We start from the raw sequence: 18,697 nt of genomic DNA, 5'->3' as shown, positions 1-18,697 counted from the left end.
TCAGGGAGGGGTGGAAGATGCAGAAACAGCTATCCTTGCATGCTACGTATCATCCTGATTTCTAATAATTAAAGACTGGCTAGCACTCTACACCCCAGTGTTTCTTGATAATCTTGATTAGTGACTAATCTTCTTCAATCCTGTTCAATATCTGTTTCTCAACTGGTTCAACACTGCAGCCAGTTCCATAGTGAGATTATGCACTGTGTGAAAAAGCATTTTCTCTCCTGGCTCTGTCGGACATGGAGGAAGCTTCTGGCATGTTCTCACTGAGCCACACCTGCAGCCCCCCCCACTACCAAAACCTTGCCATGCAAAACCAATGCAGGGCTTCAGCTTGCTACCTGTCCGCCTTTAAATAATTTTGTAATTTTAAATTTTACTGTCATTGCTTTTTTAATTGTCTGCTTTTTAAAGTAAACATTCATAGTCTTTTAAAATCTCTCTTCACATAAGAGATTTTGAGGTCTTTCATTTTAGTTCTGTGAGCAATCATAGCTCAACAATATGCTGCTTGAGACAAGAAAATAATTGCATTCCAGCTTTGACTGAAGAAGAGGTACTACAAATAAACATGTCCAACAGGAAACGGATTAATTTGCAGCATGTTCTGTAAAACAACTAGTCAATGCACTTATTGTTCTTGTCCCAGCACTGGTCTTAATGGCAGGTTGGTATTTCCACTCTCCCCTTATTGCCTCTTCTCGACATCAGAATGCAGGCAGATTGATAGATACCAGTTTGCTGCCCTTTGGCAGTAAGATACACAAAAAAGAAAATTACAGGACTGGACCACAGGGATAAGTGAAAGCATCTTACATATGTGGCATCACTGACTTCACTGTTGAATGCTTTGTCTCTTTACAAAGCTCTACAAAAATATCTGCTTCTAAAACCCCTGCTGTGTGTTAGACAGGGGTGTGACCAGCCTTGTATACTGTGAAACAGCTTGTCTCTGCTCCGATCCTTTCTGTATCCACAGACAGGATGACAGGCTGTTCCTTTCCCTTCTTTGTAAGCTTTGAACCAATGGTGCTTCTACCGTCCTCACTCTTCTTTCTTACAAGGTCTCTTTTCATTTCTGTGTGCCACTGTTCTAGCCACATCCATTCATGCTTCAGTTTCTTAATTATATTAATTTTGGCTTTTGTCCTGACATATTCTTTCCAAGAATTGAGTTTTTGATCAAACTTGGCTTTTGTGATGCTATGAAAAATAGTAAAGCAGAGATGAAATTCTGCCTGCTTACCAGCCACTCCTGTGACTTGTTTTCTTTGGCTTTTGCCCTTTTCCTGCTCCAACCACTCACAAACAATAGACTAAGAAATAATGACAACAACCAGAGAAGTAAAACTGTTAAAGAAAAGGAATTTCTGCATTAAAAAAACCCTCAAAATTTTATGACAGATAGGTTTAAATAAAGGCTAAAAGAAAAACATGCTGTTTTACAAAACGTTATTTTTACAGTGGTAGATACTTAGACAGCAGAGTCTGGATACTGTATTTGATTCTGCTCCACCAGAAGACAAACAGATAATCGAGAGGGTTCCCTCTGGTTCATAATTCTCTTTTTATCACAGAGATTGCTAGGAAAGAGGTGTACCTTTCTTTGAATTTCAGATATAACCTCAAATAACTCACAGCATCCCAGCCTTGTAAAACCAAATTTTAAAGCAGTTCTGCACATCGCTGCCATCTGAAATACCCCATGACTTCCTCTTGTTATGTCTTCCTCGCTTCTTATGATCTTCTGTTCTTTCTTGACTGTAGTTACTAACATCAATAGAGTAAGTGTGCTGATGTCTTCCCCTTGCAGATGTGGTCTGGCAAAAAACAGTGTTGTGGTTTCGACAATATCAGCAGTGCCTGGCTGCTATCACCCTTTGGCTTCCTTCTTAAGGATTCTGCATCTCTTCCTCTCAAAGGCATCTCAAAAGGGTGATGAATATTTGTTTTTATTTTGCCCTGAGGACTTCCACATTGATCTTCAGTGTTTTGAGCCTCGGCAAGGAGTATTATCCTATTAGGAGCTTAATAGAACTCACTTTCATTTCCGAGATTTATAATCCCAGACTGAATATATTCCCGAAGTTAATAACTAGGACAAGCACTGCCTGCTTGTGTGGGGGTGTATGCAATACATATGTGTTTAAAACAACAGTATGAAGGTAAATGAAATGTGGACAAGTATTGCATTTTACCTTGCAGTCTCATTTTTAATTTAGGACAGAGTGGAAAAAAAATCAATGCAATGTAATGAGGTGTAATCAGACAAAGGATAACATGGGACTGCACTAGAGTTTGCACTGTTGTGAAGATTTAGCTTAGCAGTGATGAAACTGTTGGAAAAGTTTCTGAGAACATGGAAAATGGGCTCCTGTGTTGCCTTGTCTTACTAACTTACCCAGCTTGGTAACTCACAGATATGTGACATTCCCCTGACCATGCAGACAAGTCAGGGACACCCAGTTCACGCCGAAATTGCATGAAGGAGACACTGAGAGGTTCACTGTGGTCGCCAAGCTAGAGAGCGTGATCAGACAGGAATTTTCCCAATAAGGTCAAACTGATTGAGGCAGATTGCTTTCCTGCCTTCCCACAGCAATAACCATAAAGTTTCAATGTTACACCTTGATCTATTTATATTTGAGACCACAGGCCAGCACGAAGAAGTACAGTTTGGATTTAAGTTGCCAGACCACAACCCTCATAGCAGACCAAGAGTTCTGGTGAACAGAGGTCTTCTCCTTTTGCTTCCAGGAGAGCCCTACTGGGAACTAGTGAGTGGGAGGTGTTCCCCTTGGAAACAGTACATGGTCGGAGCTAGATATCTCTGTGTGGGATACTTATCATGACCAATTACATATTTGGTTGCTTAATAAAGTAGTACTTTTTCCCCCTTTTTCCTGGTAGAAGAATTAATGACATCCCATCGCACGTCAAAGTAAGAAAAATACATCGTCATTCATGTTAATAATTGTATGGAAAGAACACACCATTGACTCAAAATCTATCCCTAGATCAGTACTTACCAGACTAGCGGCCATGAGCCACAAAAAGGTTGCAGCAGTTATCAGTGGGTCATGACCTCAGAAGAAATTTGATTTCATCCTGTAGTAACACCTGGTATTTTGTGTTGTGCAATATAACGCATTTGTAAGTGGGGTCATAACTGAAAAAAATGAGATCTCCTGTTCTAGATGTTATCAAATCATCTAACACAAACCTGCACTGCAACAAGGTGGTGCAGACTATTACATGTTTTTCCAAATACCTTACAAAAAAGGAGAGGGGAAAACGTTAAGGTAACAGAATGAGGTAGTAATACCTTCAGCATAATTTGTATAAGTGATGGATGAATTTTGACAAGCGGAGACTCTGAATGTTGTAGGCATCCATATATTCAGACTTATCTCTAATCGGTCCTTGAATTATATCTAAATTGGGCAATCTCAGAGAAACAGGCGGTTATCAAATTTCAGATAGCAGCCAATAATATCTAACTAAAAACTGCTCCAAGACTTTCAGAACTTCTGTGTTATATCCTACCAAAAGCCAGAAAACTGAAAATTCCAGTATACTAAATGAATTTTTTGGTTCTTTTATATGCTTTGGTTTAGTTTGTTTAGTGCTGGAGATGAAGTTTTCATTTAGTGCCTCTCTTTTCTGAATTACATCATATCTGTCCTCCTGAAGCACAAATAAAATCAACGCAAAAAAACTTACTTCAGATGTCAATTACCAGCCCCAGTGCATAAACCAGACTGAATTATTGTTTCTTTCCAGTGACACCTCATACATTGGCTGTGATGTTCAGAAGTGGAGCTATAATGTTCACAGACTCAGCCTAGTACTTTTGCTCGGTGACACGAGCCGGGCATGACTAAAGAGCTGAGGCAAAGCAAAGGCGTGAGGAAGTAGTGGTGTTTGTGTGCTCACCATCAGCAGGTTTGAACTCTGAGAGTGTTGCTTCTTCAGATCTGTCTTCACTGCTCTCCTTGATGCTCTCCACTTCGCACCAGAAGTCCTCCATGGAGGTGCTGTCCATGGAGGCCTGCGAGTTGGAGCGACTGAATGCAGGAGGAGGTGCCGACTCATTGGAAAGCATCCTGTTAATTCTTCGACAACGAGGGAGAGACTTTCTGAAAAGAAAGAACAATGAAGATAAAAATATCTTTCTTTCGTGCTAACTTCTCCCATGCAGACAGAGCACACAACCAGGGCTTTGCCTGTGACTGTACCCGGAGCAGGGAACAAGATGTTGGAGCCACAGTTCTCGTGGTCTTCATGATCTCTGTTGGTCACAACAGTTACAGTTGGAAAACTACTTTGCATCTAATAATTTCTCTCTTTAATGTCCTTTAGTGTTTTACACCCTCGAGGGGGACTGAGGACATGCAATTTCTATTTCTAACACTGGTATCCATCTAATGAGACACTAGAAAAATACTTCAACTTCTTTGTGCTGCAGTTTCTCTTTCTGCTCCTTCCTGTTTTGCTTACTGGCTAAAATGCTTCAGTGCAAACTTCTTTGGAAAAAAATAATCAGACTTGGGAACCTTGAAATATTTTACAAACTCATCTTGGCTCCAGAAAAGAATTAAAAACTGAAATGTTTTAATTCAGAAGAATAATTACCTTTTATTTGAAAACCTTTTAAAAAATAATTCCTTTTTTCTTAAATTAAATTAAAATAAAAGAAATCTTAAGAAAATTTGTCTTTGAAATTAAATAGTATGTTTTAGCTCAAACAGAAGGTTTTGATTACAAGTTCATAAAAAATTATGATTCACTAAAAATCAAATTTCAAGTTACAGAATCGCAGAATCACAGAATTGATTTGGTTGGAAGAGACCTCTGGGATCATTGAGTCCAACCTTTGAATATAGTGATTGAATCAGAACAAAGAAGTTTGTTCCTTACTCCTTTGTTCTTGTCTTTTCCCACTGTAAGTTCTTGCAGCTGAAGACAGTTATACAAGTTCATTCAAAATCTTATAAAACACCCACCACGGAAGTCTTGTCTGACTTTGCTCTTTTTCCATTATTACGGCTGCAATACTGTAAGCAGCTTTTGTAAGTGTAGTTACAGTAAACAGTAATAATAACCACAACAATATTTGTACAAAGGAGTCAGGAGGTAACATAATTATGGCAGAGAGACAGACTACAGGAATTAATGGAAAATTCTGGCATAAGGTCTTCTGGCCTTCACTTATCTGAATGAACTCAAACGCAGCTTCCCTTTCTCTTCCTTTTCTTTATGGCACCATCCTGCCAAAAGGCCTTTGTTTTAAAACCACAGGCATCACTTTTACTCCACTAAAAAAAAATACAAGATACTTCCTTTTCAGTATTTCCCTCCTTGTCAAAGTTTTAGTAGTGGATATATAAACAATACATTACTTAGTAAAGCCAACTGGATATGCTTCTCTTCTTCCCCTCGGGGCTGCTGGCTCCTCCCTGGCCAGCGCAGGGCTGGCTCCTTGCCCCGGGAGCCTCCTCGCCTCGTCCCGGTGGTCCCAGGCCATTCCCTCTGGGTCAGCTCTGAGCCCCAGGTCGGGGAGCTGTGGTGGAAACCGTGGAGCACAACAAACCCAGCTGTGGATGTTTTCAGTGCTTTAAAAGGGCAAAGCTCAGACCTTTGCCTCTTCTTGAATACAGGGAGGTGTAATATGGATGATTCAGCTGCCAAACCACCAAAGCTTTCTGAGGGGTGACAATGTTTCAGCAGCAGAAACAGTACTGTGGTGCTGTGGAGATACATGTCATCCAGGAAGTGCTATCTTTGGTGTTTCTAGCCTTATTTTCCTCATAAACGGCAAATGGATGTTTGCTCTTAAACACAGAGCTGAAACTGATTTTGTTTTAATTAGAACAAACAACAGTCACTGAACCTGAGAAGAATTTGTGACACAAGTGTGGTTAAAGCCATTGGAGTGCTTTCCATGTAGCTCTCCCTTGGGGAAGATGCAAGTTTTCAGTTGTTCGCAAAGCCTCCGATGGCTGGGGTACCTGATAAATCATCATTACTATAATTATGTATCTGGACGTGTTGGCCTCTGTTTTTTCATGGCTTCACCTATCTCTCTTCCCTGCATCAGCATCAGCAAGGAAAAAAAAAAATCAAATCTCACAGAACTTAAAGATCATGAATTATCAAGCATCCCTGAGCAGAGTATTAACCAGCAGAAGCAGAACCCCTGAGAAGGAGCCAGAAAACCTCATCTCCAGCTGGGAGCTGGTGAGGATGGGGGAAACAGCTCCCACCGGCCAATTGCTTACTGCTGTGAAAAGTTGCGCTCTTTTGTCTAAAAGGGGATCGTGAACACTAATAAGGAAAAAGGCAAAACTTCCTGGCACTCTACCAGGGCTTGGGGCCCCTTCTCCCGAGGCACTGTATAGGCAGAGATGCCCACCCTCCTGCTGCAGCCTGTCCCTCACCAGCCTCCTCGTTAGCTCAGGGCTCTGCCCGAGACCCCCATGCTGCAGCCCACCGAGCAATTCATACCCCTGCCTAGAGTAAACCTTTGTGAAAAAGAAGTCCCCACACCAGCAATCGTAGGAAGGAATGCTCTTACCGGTCTGGAATCAAACACGTGCTGGGATGAGAAGAGGGCTTTTTCCCTGATAGCATCTCTGCCTCCCATCATTTAGTCATGGTGAGGGAATCAAAACATTTCCTGCCCTCCCAGTGTGAATCTTGACCGTGACCCTTGTGCTCTTCACGTGCCACACCAGACTGATCCTTGGGCTTTGATTCCCACTTCAGCTAGCTCAAACCGAGGCTTTTTATTCACCATATTAGGAAGAAAGAGGCTTGGTGGGTTGTTTCCCTTCTCCCCACAGTGACTATACTATTTTGTAATATTACCATACCAAAAAAGCTAAATGCAAAACAGACCACGTACCATAGCAACAACTGCTGTGACAACCAGCTTTACCAAATACGTCTAAGGTTCCTGGGTAATTAATGTGCATTTATGACAATATTAAAAGTATGAAGCTTATTTGGAAAATCAGCCAAACAAAGTGTCCTGAGAACCTCGTATATGAGGCTTGTTATCTCAGCCCGGATTAAATCAAGCTGTGTAAAATTCCTGTAACAAGAAAGGTTAGGCAGAGGTGCTTTATCATTACTGGTAATCAGCTGAAGCTTGCTTCCAGGTGGTCTGGTACAAGCCTTCTGCAATTATTCTCAGTCTGCCTATTAAAAGCTCATGTGTTTGAAACAGACCTCCGGCAGCTGTTTTGACCCATGTACCTGTGGTTTTTGTTCTGGAGGAAGGAGTCTTGCTTTTATGTGATGATGGCCGTTGTCTCCACTTCCTCCGGCCAAAGCTACTCAAAACAGTTTCAGGAAAAAAACCCCAACATCCTACTAAGGAAGCAAGGCATATTCTCCACCATTTTTAATTCATTCTTGAAGGACATTGAATGAGCACTGACTCAGCAACCTGCCTGCCTGTCTCAGAAAAAGCTCAACAAGCCCAGGTTGCCTGTTACCTGGAAACTCTCGTAGCAGAAATACTGTGTTCCCAATACCTTTTTAACTCTCAAGGCTTTCTGGCTTGTTTGCTCTTTTTCTCAGTGTCTGTAGAGAAGTTTACAAGAATAAAATGTTTTCACTTAAGCTGAATCTGTTGTTCTTACAGAAAAGTTGAAAACCAGTCTTGTCAGGTAAGCAGCAATCACGAAGCTCATGTGCAGTTTCCTTTGTTCTGTCACACATACGCACAGTGGTGAGCTAATCTGAAAGGCTCAATAAATTAAACACAGGAGGGATCTCAGGTCCTGGCTTCCTGGGTGGAAAATGCTAGGAGAGGAGGATGAACCTTAAAGCACCAAGCAAAGATTTCAGTGACCCCACTGAATGAGCTGAAATTGCTTTCAGCATGGAATTAATAAAAAAATAAAGCCACACAGACCCAAACCCTTGAAAAAGGACAGAAAAAGAAAGAAGGGAAAAGTGTACCACAAGGGCCAATGTTACCACAGAACTCCTCTATTGCTGGATGTTAGTCACAGGAGGAAGGGTTAAAGAGTGCCAGTAAGGAGAAACACGATGCTATCGTGTAGAAAGCTTTCTGTGGAAAGAGTTTTGCAAAGAGCCGGGTATTTCCACGGGGCACAAGGAGGCTGATTCAACTGTGTGACACTCTGGTTTTGCCCTGGTGTATGTTTATAACACTGATGAAATGCAATAACAAAGCAGGCCTATTGAACCTATATTTTATGTTCCATATATTGCGCAGAAGTGTGATGTTCAGGATCTGACAGCACACATTGATTTCAGGATAGCCAAGCCAAATCCAATAAGCAATTGTTATCCTAGCCCCAAAGTGAAGTTCTGTCAAACCACAAGAAGAGCTGGTTCAGTGACACCTAATAATTGCTCACAGGCTGAGTAATGATAAAGCCAGGCTTGTGTTTTCAGTTTAATTAAGCAGCGGGTGGTAAAGAATCCATAAAACAAATAGGAGCAATAAAGCCATCTTGTAGTTAAAACCCGCATTTAATCCTTGTTTACACAGAGAGACAGGACCTCTTATTCTTGTGGGCCACTATGCTCCATTTCATTCAACGGGTCCTGAACCTGCTTCACCACAATTAGTCACATTTATAGGAATGGGGAAGATGAAGGAATCAAATTCTTCTGGTCATTTTAGGACTAAGATGCACCTTTTCATATTGCAATCATTCTATCAGTATAGCCACGTAATCCAACGAAGACAGTAGTGCCCGAAAAACACAGCAGCGGCAGAGTACAGTGTTGTTTCCTGTATCCAGATCTTCGTGTTCGTCAGTTTGTCCTAACAATTCACCAACTTCTGACAGAAAATAATGACCCTCTCTCTGCTCAGCTCTTCCCAAATGTAAAAAAGAGGACAGTAGCTTGCATTGACAGGGAAACAAAATTTATTCCTCTTTATTAAGAACTGTATTTTTCTCCATTCTGAATTGCTAGGAATCAGTCATGTACTAATATTTCTCTTTTTTAAAATAAAATGTATACAAATTCCAGGTAAAGGAAGAGTCCAGGAATTGGAAATAGTATTTTTGTGCACCGTTCACTCTTGCCCCAAATCTCTCAACTTCTGGTTCCTTCCTGGCGGCCCCGTTCCAGCACAGTTTGCTGTCTGCTTGTCTCCTTCTCTCCATGCTCGAGGGCTTCTGCTCACAGAGAGGGGTAGATCTCAAACAACATCCCCGCCACTCCATCTGCACACTGCCGTTTCTGATTATCTTGCAGATGTTAGGTAAGTTGGGGGCAGTGGATCCTAAAGTTTCCCTGTTCTTTCTCTAACATCCAGCATCGCAAATATTTAACCTATCATGCTCATTGATTTCACGGCGCTGTCACCTAGCCTGGCTTGTAAGAGAGTATTTGAGTGAGAAGCAGGATAGGATTTTATTTCATTAATAATTTTCTCATCCTGTTGCCTAGCAGACCTCCAAAATCATATGAATCTCATTGCTTTTTGTTACAAAGCTGGGTTTGAAAATAAGCTGAGTTACTACCTTACTATATTGGCTGGACTTGAAAACCAGGAATTCAGTACTTTGCATGTCTTTGTATTCTACAAAACATTCTACAAATATGTTTCTGCCAACTATTAATTTTACTTCTAAAGATGCCTTTCTGTCTCCACAAACATTTCTTGGACCAAAAGGACTTGTTTAATGAGTCTTAAGATTTAAAGACTTAAATGAGAAAAGACGAGATTTAAAGGAATTAAAAGAGTTTCATGTATTTGTTTCTAACTTGTCTGCAATTCATCAGGGTACTAACAGGAGCCAGGAGATTCAGCTGCAGAGTTTGCGCACCAGTGTTACCTGCCAGCATTTAAAAACGCATTTCACCTTGGGTTCTTCAACTCGCTCTCACGCAACTTTTTCATAAGTGGTACGGAAGTCCCCTGCCTGCAACAAGGGCCACATTGTGACCGCTCTGCCGCTGAGCATGGAGATCGCAGAAGAATCTCTCTCTGTTTGTGCATTTCAATGTGAGGGCTCTCACAATCAGAGCCTTTGAGCTAGGAGAGTGTAGGGAATATACTCTCTAGGTATTGCCTGCTGGCAACGATGACCTTCGGGGACATGACCCAGACCTCTCCCCCACACTGGTAATCGCATCACTTCAGTGCTGGCCTGATGCGACAGAGACAGTGCGCTACATGGCTTCAATGCGTCTGTCAAAATCTGAAAGCCACTCTATTTTGTCTTCTTTCTCCTAACAAGGCTGTTCCTAAAGGGCAGCAGGGATTCCCAAATGATTAACACTAACAAGAGTATGTTCTGTTAACCATTTTTTTTCCAAGTGAATTGGAAAAGAATCTTTTCATATACATTAAAAGGAAGCAGGATAAGCTAGTTATGAATGCTGAAGACTTGAGGACATGAGCAGATCATGGCAGAGTATGTTAGATGTAATTTTCAATGGGTATGGGCAAGACAACAAGACATGGCCTACAGCAGGCAAAAACTGTTTGTGAGCAGCCAGTTTAAACATCTTAAATATTTCCAACACATTTTTATTGTTAGAGGTGACAAATTCCTGTGTTGTGTTGGTGCTTGCTTATGTCCAATTACTTTTACATGAAACAAATCCACATATCTAGGGCAGACCAAAGTTTTCCAGGAAGAAACACAGGCACGTGGGCCATGTACTGTGGGCTTAGGAAGTCCCGTGCTTCCAGGAAATGTTTGATCTATTGTGCACGTACAGTAGAAATGATTTGTGTCTGAGCACTGAACCCACTGGATGTGACAGTTCACTGTACATATGCCTCAGAGCTGATGAAGGCTTCCAGGAGCGTTGGGCTCACTATCCATGCACTGTACAATTTATCCACTCCTGTTGAGTAGACGCCTCCAAAAATTCCAGCTGTCTGGCACTCCCCAGAGAGATCACTAAGTAGCTGAGCACACCAAAACCCAAGGCAAACCCTTCAGATTCCACCTGGACTGAATTTGAGATCAAGATGTATGGCAGCCCTGGATTTAATACTGTAACTTTACCAGTCCTTGGCATGAATTACTTAGTTAAGCCACACAGTAAGCTTAAGGCAGACACATTTCATTCTGCAGCTTGGCGCAAGCAGCTACCTTGTGTCTTATCCAAAGCAGCAAGCAAAGATGAAGCAGAGTCATGTGAACGAAAAGGAGAGGAGGAAACACAAATGCATTAGATCCTGTCTAAAGTCTGGTACTGCGCAAAGTTTAATGCTGTTCACTGCATTCACCTGGTCCCTCCTCAGAGAGCTACCTGTGGAAGTGAGGAAGCTCTCACAAAAGGCACTGAACAAGCTGTATTTCTGTTTTGCTTCCTACTGCTCCGGCAGTGTCACTTCTAAAGTAAGCAACAGCCCTGTAAGCGCTCCTTGGGGACAGCATCATCTCAAGGCAACTGGAGTACGTCAGGCCACTATGCAGGCGTGTATGTGCACCTACAACTACAAAGGGGGTTAGGAGGAGGAGGGTTACATGCAGACTAATCCAGAATCTTCTCTCACAATAAAATTGGTAAGCTTTTGCCAGCAACTCACACTTAGCCGGGCTCATTATTTATAACACAACAGGGTACAGTTAAACCTGCAGGAAATGCACAGGTTCGAGAGCTCCGATGAGGTTTAAAATCACTCGACAAGTGAAGAAGCAAACCAAGTAAAACCCATGGGGGATGTAAACTGGGCAGTGTTAAAAGATTTTTGGCTCCAGAAGCACAAACTAGAAAAAGAAACATTAAAATACTCATCAGGCACAATGAAACACTGAAACATAAGGGGTCAAACTTTCTACAGCTTTCAGTACAGCTACTAACGTTGCCTGCGTTTCTGTGGCAGTTGTGGAAGAACACATTTGTGTTTTACATCATTCTACAGGAGCTGTTCTTTCAACCAGCAGGATTTTTATCATTAAGGAACTCACAATATTTGTAGGACTCTCTCCCTCTGAAACACTTCAAAAGACAAATTCAGTCATTTTGGTTGAATTAAGGTAATAACATAAAGAACTGGACTATACTCTCTAGTGGAAGGCATCTAATGCAACTACAGACATTGTGAGCGTAAGCTCTTTAAACTCCTGACATAATCAATGAAGACAGGCAGACACTTCTAGAGAGTGAACATATAAGCTAAACAGGAGCTTGAAGACATGCAACATGTCTTTGAAGTTTTCTTTGTGCTTAGTTTTAAGTGAAGTCCAGCTGTTACTTTCTTCCTTCCTACAATTAATGCACCCTTTTAAGTAAATGTCACCACTCCACCCATTACATATTTTTCAAAGGCTTCAGGACCTAAGCAAACAAGCAGCACTTATTTTCGTGAGTTATTGGGATTTCCTTTAAATGTGTTTTAACGTATATGGAAGGCAATGGTTGAGCTACAAAATATGAATATGTAAACTCTCTATTGTATTCATTTACATTTTAGTCATGAATGGTATGAGTTACCCTGCAATTCATGAGAAAACATTTTGAACATTGTGCTTAAGAGCATTCACAGGACTGGACTAAAGTAATGTAAAGCAACACATTGAACTCTTCAAGCTAAGCAACACACAACTTTTAAAACTATTTTATTGAAAAAAATGCTTATGTGGTGAAGATACCTCTTAAATCTTTTGACAGAGTGGGGAGCAACTTCACATTGTCACTATAAAAATCCTGGATCAGATTCTCAGATAGTAATAAACTGTTACAACACCACTGGCTTAATTTATCCCTTATGTTTAAATTCAGAACATTCTTCTTTGTGGTACTGCTAATGTTGAAGTTATTACAAATCACAAAAGTTTCACGAGCAAATGTACTTCTCACTATTGAGATTTTTCTCAGCAGCTCTGGGTTTGCTGTCAGGCAATTCTGAACTCTCAGCTTGTATTTTCCGTGGTGTATTGTACTTTGTGGCATACTGAATCAGTCAGAAGGAATGAAAAATTCGCTGGCAAATGCTGTAGCCAAATAAAAATCAAGATGTGCGCATAATTCTGTTTTTTGCCACTCAAGCACATTGGTAAAGATTGTATGAATTACTTTGGAAGGAGTCCCAAATTTGCTGAGTAGACTGTTCTTTTGTTAATGACACTGCTTAATAAAGCAGTCTAGATAAAGAATGTGCAATGAATAGAGCAATGTAGATAAATCTTGGAGAATATCTCAAAGCACTATGTTCCTATTTTTACCTGAAGAAAAATGGTTACCTATCAGCTGGAAACTGATGGAAAGCACATCAACACGGAAACTCTCATCAATGTCTTGAACAGTCTGTGACTTTATTCTGAATGACTTGAGGCAACATGAGGCCTCCTTTCTACGTCTGTCTCCCTTTCCATCCCTTTTTTCTTTCCCTTTCTTTTCAGTTTTTCAGAAAGCAAGTGATGCTGGGCTGGGTGAGAGCCTCGTGTAGAGACAAAGCAAGCAGGGAAGCTGATAAGGGCTCTCTGTGCGGAGAGGAGGTGATAGGAGTGCGGCACAGGGGGGTCTAACACCCAGGGCAAGGGATGGGGGTTGCAGCTGATGGGTGTGTTCCCACGTTTCTCTAACAGCATTTGACCGTCTTATCTCCTTACCAGAAGAAGTCACACACCAGCCCCTCTCTCCATCCAGTTCTAAATATTTATAAAAAGCTCAGAGTCAAAGCAACCACGGCACTTTACATTCTAAAAAAATAAGTTACTAAAAAATCCCAAACAGCTAGGCAATTTTAACAGAAGTAAATCCTCTTGGCTTTGCTGAACCAATAGAAGTTTTGCTAATGTGTTGCACATTTTACCCTCAAGCTGTAAAAAGCAAGCTATATTAGAATAGGTTTTTGTCCTACATTTTTGAGGGAAACAATGAACAACTAATTTCTTGCTAATTCACTCATCTTCTTTTTGGTCAAAATTTTAGAATGTTTCAGTCACTTTAAAATGAAAGAGCAGAATTTTATTTGGTAACCTCTCCCATTCAGGACATCAATAACTATACAAGCATAACTATGTAAGCATAAAGCTGAATTTAAAGCAAAAGCTGGTGGAGGACTCCTATTGGAGATTGGTCAAGAGAATTTTCATTTATAATGTAGGTACAGAAATGTGTTGGAAAGAAACTCTTGAGTTGCCAGATGAGTCTAGTAGCATTACCGGTACTATGAAAGGTCATGGTGAGATGATGGGAGATGTAACCATAAGAAAGCAGAGAGCAGAGCTGAAGATGAAGAGTAGAAGCTAAAATTTGGTGGAGACAAACACAACCGACAGGGAACACCACGTAGAAGATCACAGGTCTCCAAAGAGCAGACATTCGCATTTTCAGAGGAAACAATGGACCACAAAATCGAATTTAGTTTATTGTGTTCTCAGGTCTTCAACAGAGAAATGAAGAGGGAAAGGAAAAAACCCAATGCATTTTCTTATACTTTGGCTAAATGATTCCAGTGAATGGAGTACGAAAGGTTTTCTGTGATCTTAAAGTCATTTCCAGGCTTATGCTAAAGAGATAGAGGGAACATCTTCATGGGAATTGTTGAGGCAACACTCTAAATTTCAAGTGGTATTTTTCTAATTTTTATTCAAAAGTTTGTACTAGATGCCCATGAAAAAATGTTCTTTCTATGTAATGAATCAGCAATGCTTCCAAACCACTTGGATTCCACTGGGCGCTGGAAATGTTTGACTAAGTTACACTTCTTTACAACACCCATAAAAAAGGCAAATAACAGAATAAGAAAAATCACCTCTTAAATGGGAGTACTAGTACATGATGCATAGCAGCTTTCCAGTTTCCTTCAAGTACCCCTTTTTCTCATGCTTACATTATTTTTGAGGTTTATCTCAAATATTTCATCTATGAGGACTCTGAGGGAAGCTGCAGCATGCCAGGTATTCCAAAGCTAGCTTTTCAAATATACTGCAGCTCCTGAAGCTCTTAGAGCTACAGAGACCACTAATACTTACAAAACACAGTGCCTTTGTCTGCAGTTCCTCAGTGATGTGAGTAATTCTGAATCCTACAAGCAGCCCTGCTGAAGCCAGCCAAATGACTCTGGTGCATAGGGTTTGGAGTTTAAATGTCTTAATATTGATGCTGGGGGAGTGAGATGTAGCTCTTGGAAATCCCTGAGGAAAAAGAGCTCTTGTTGGAAGGAAGTCTTCAAGACTCAGAAGACACAGAGGGACAACATTATCTTAGTTTCAAGCACCTTAACATAGGTACAAAATGCCCATTCATGTTCTCCTGGGAAGTAGAAACCCTAGATGGCCCAGAACCATGCTAGAAACTTCTACAGCAACTTTCATAGACATCATGTATCACAGGAAGGGATTACTTTTGGCTATTTGACATTTACTGGCTTGTTCTCAGCTCTTCTGGGTTTGCACCAGGTCACGTTGGGAGAACGGAAAGAAGACTTTGGAGAATTGCCTCTTTAAGCCATGTTGAGTTCTCCTCAGTCACAGCTGGGAGTCTGAACCCAGAAATCAAATCATCATGTAGTGGATAATAACAGCAGAACCAAGAATTTGGTAACTACTAAAACACCCCAAACACTCCCTGTAGCATTTAATTAACTATATGGGCAAGAGCTAATTCATCATAACAGAACCACAGAGACATCAAATAAGAATTATGGAGGGAGGTAAAGTGACATCTCTAAAATCACACAGATGTTTTGCCACAGAAGAGGGTTAAAAACACAAGAGCCAGTTCGTGACTTAAAGCTATGGTACACCCTGAGTAATAGAACTGCAAATCTTCTGTAAGTCCTACAGAGCTTGGCTGAAGTTTCTAACTGAGCTTTATCAACTCTATACACATTCTTGGCTGGACAGCCTCTAAAAAGTATTGAATATTGCTATGCAAACATAGTAAATCATGTTTGAAAGCTCACATGCTCACGTCAAATGAGTACGACTGAGCTGTTGTTGTGCCCTCTGTCATTGTGAGTAGATGCTCCTCTTCCCACTCCTGCCTAGATGAGAGCCATGGTCCGTGATAGGAGGTGAAGATTCACTGGGCATTCATCCATCTTTTAATGATCGTGTTAGATCTTTCACTGTGCAGGTACTTTACGAATGTTGTGAAGCTGTAATGCTATCCTTCCCATGAGGACACCAAAATACTTTGATATAATGCATCTTGGCTGAACTGCTGCAGCTTTCTCGCTCTGGAATATTTCCAGTCAAGGGCTATATTTACACCAGTTACAATTGATTCAAAATGCCTCCACAGGATCTTGAACAGTCTAACACATCTTCACAAGTTTAATCCAAAACAGAGATGATACATGGCTTTCCGGTAAAACGGGAATAATTGTGTTTGTACCTCTAGTTCTTTGGTTTGAGTTGGTATCCCTGGTTGGTATTCAGCCACTGCTTGGACCAGTACCTCTTCTGGACTTCCAGGGGACTACAGATTATGCTTCCAAAAGGGACTAAGGAGGGCAGTCACCTAACTCCCATTTTCAGAAAAGACTGAAGGATTCAGGAGCACAAACCCTATGGACTTACAGGGAGAGTAAATGCTCCTGCACACAAAGTCAATTTTGACTTAGGCTTAGTCACAGAAGCACTTTTGAAAATTTGCCTTCAACTTAATTGTATACCATTACACTCTTTGCCCTTGGAGTTCTTTTTCTGTGAACATTAAACTTGCCCAGTTTTCTGGGATTTTGACCACCTAAATTCAAGCCCTGTCTTTTAAATTTGGCTTTGATTAGCACAGCTGTTATTTATTCTTTTGCTTGGCAGTGTTTCTGCAAGACTGCCATAAAATCAGCCTGTCTGTATTCTATTGTACTGTTAATCTCCTTTTCCCTTATGACATACACACACAATATCTTGAGGGGAAGATTACTATACTTGTATGCGGATTCATACTCACATATAAATATACGTATGAATACACAGTAAAGGTGGGAACAAAGGGAGGGAATATTTTCGTAATCTCCTAAAAGCCTTTGTGAAAAAATCTAGATAACACATAAAATGGAATGTTTTGTATGGCATGAACCGGGGGATCAACATTAATTGGTTGCTTAATGGAAGCGTAATTCAAGATAAAAATGGAACAGATTTTATTCAAAGTGGTTGGAATCATTTGGGTGGGAGAAAGATCTGTCAAATTAAGAGGCTGCTATATCATTCTGATCACTTACGCACAGCTCACCACCTAAGGTTTTCCAAAATAATACATTTGAAAAGACTTTCTAATAAGAAATAATTAAAAGACTTGAAGAAAATACAGTGTTGCTTAGAGGTGCGAGGTTATTTTTCATCAGATTTTGGCCATTGTCTTAAACCAGCATCAACAGCAGAGAATTTCTAGCTATCTAGAAACATCTACATTTCTGTGTCCCACAAAGACTTTCTGAATTAGGAATCACTTTGTCATTGCACTGCAAAGCCCTGCCTGAAAAAGCCCGAAGAGCCAAGAGTGAGCTGCCTTTTCATTGCATGGACAGGATCGCTTTCACTGAGAGGAAACAGGAGCAAACCTGATGATGGGAGATCCCTCAGAATTCTTCCATTCTTATGAGAAAGGAGTCACAAAATCACAAAAAGCAGTTTGGACAATCATTTATGCCAGTAAGCCCTATCTCCCATCCTGACAGAACACTGCTGGGACTCGTAATGACACTGCGTTTGCTGAAGAAGCTCTATTAGTGCTAGGAGTATAACTGTCCAGTAGAAATTTCACAGTAATCTTGCTGATCTGATTCTCTTTTCTAAACAAATCCATCAAGAGTCTAGGTAGAAAAGGCAAATCTCCAGAGATACTAGCTTCCTGGACTTCCTTTCAGTGAGACTTCTTTTTTCACAAGGAAAAAGAAAGCACTTGCTCTTTCATACTGAGCAAAGTCGGTTAAAATCTATTATGTACTCATTGTACTGGACCACGATCATCATATTGTGCTCCTCTGCAGCATCTGGTGCCATTTCAGACTTCTCTTTGATCCCCAGCATAGGCCTGATGGAGGAGGGAATAACAGGGGAAGAAATCCTGGAAAATTTTTCCCCAAGGCAAGGAGTACTATTTCTGTGGATGGTTATGGCCCCAGCTAGTGATATTTTGCCGCAGGGGGACTTTGGAACCAGAAAGGTTGCGCTGGCCATTTCGGCATGTGCAAACTGCCACGGAGCAAGAACTGCTAAAAGAAACTCCTCAAACACTCCTTGTGTTTGCTCAGGAGGTGCGGAGCTGTAAGCATCATGCCAGCCAGCCAGCTGGAGAGAAATCCCCTGGAATCCCTGCGTGAGGGATGAGAGAGCCTGTCCGTGAGCGCTGGATTGATGGTCCATTGTTCGTGTTTATTTAGACTCCATAAACAAGCTTCCAGTTTCCTCAAACAATGTGGACAAGTCTTAGTTTCCAGCTCCCTTGAATCTCCTCGGTTTTCATTTACCAGGTAAACAGTTTTAGCTGCTCTTCACCACCAGTCCCCTGCTGCCCTGCATTTTTACCTGGTTACCAGACACAAGCGCCTTCGAACTGAAAGCAGCCATTAGGCAGGGCCTGCGCGACCTGCAAATCCTGCCTGCCAAGCGCACAGAACCGAGCCAGGTTTGAGCACAATTTGAAAAATGCAGATTAGGGTAAAGTACTTGTGAATGTAGAAGGACTTTAGCTCATTTAGCCATGTCATCTGTATGAACGCATCACTTCAATTGTCAGACCTGGCTTTCCTCCTGTCGAATGAGATAAGTCATAAATT

The 18,697-nt window shown here is 41.1% G+C and overlaps 1 protein-coding gene across 1 annotated transcript in view; it reads right to left on the bottom strand.

Annotated features, from left to right (window-relative positions):
• ARHGAP28 (Rho GTPase activating protein 28) overlaps positions 1-18,697 on the bottom strand; it is a 71,246-nt gene that overhangs the window by 26,726 nt on the left and 25,823 nt on the right. The window contains exon 2 of the mRNA XM_009697686.1: positions 3,940-4,142. Within this exon, the coding sequence (XP_009695988.1) occupies positions 3,940-4,142 (203 nt within the window). The remainder of the gene's footprint in view (positions 1-3,939; positions 4,143-18,697) is intronic.

This window comes from Cariama cristata, unplaced genomic scaffold, assembly GCF_000690535.1.
Source record: "Cariama cristata isolate BGI_N322 unplaced genomic scaffold, ASM69053v1 scaffold1463, whole genome shotgun sequence".
NCBI lineage: Eukaryota > Metazoa > Chordata > Aves > Cariamiformes > Cariamidae > Cariama > Cariama cristata.
This window is presented reverse-complemented; position numbering and strand designations above follow the sequence as displayed.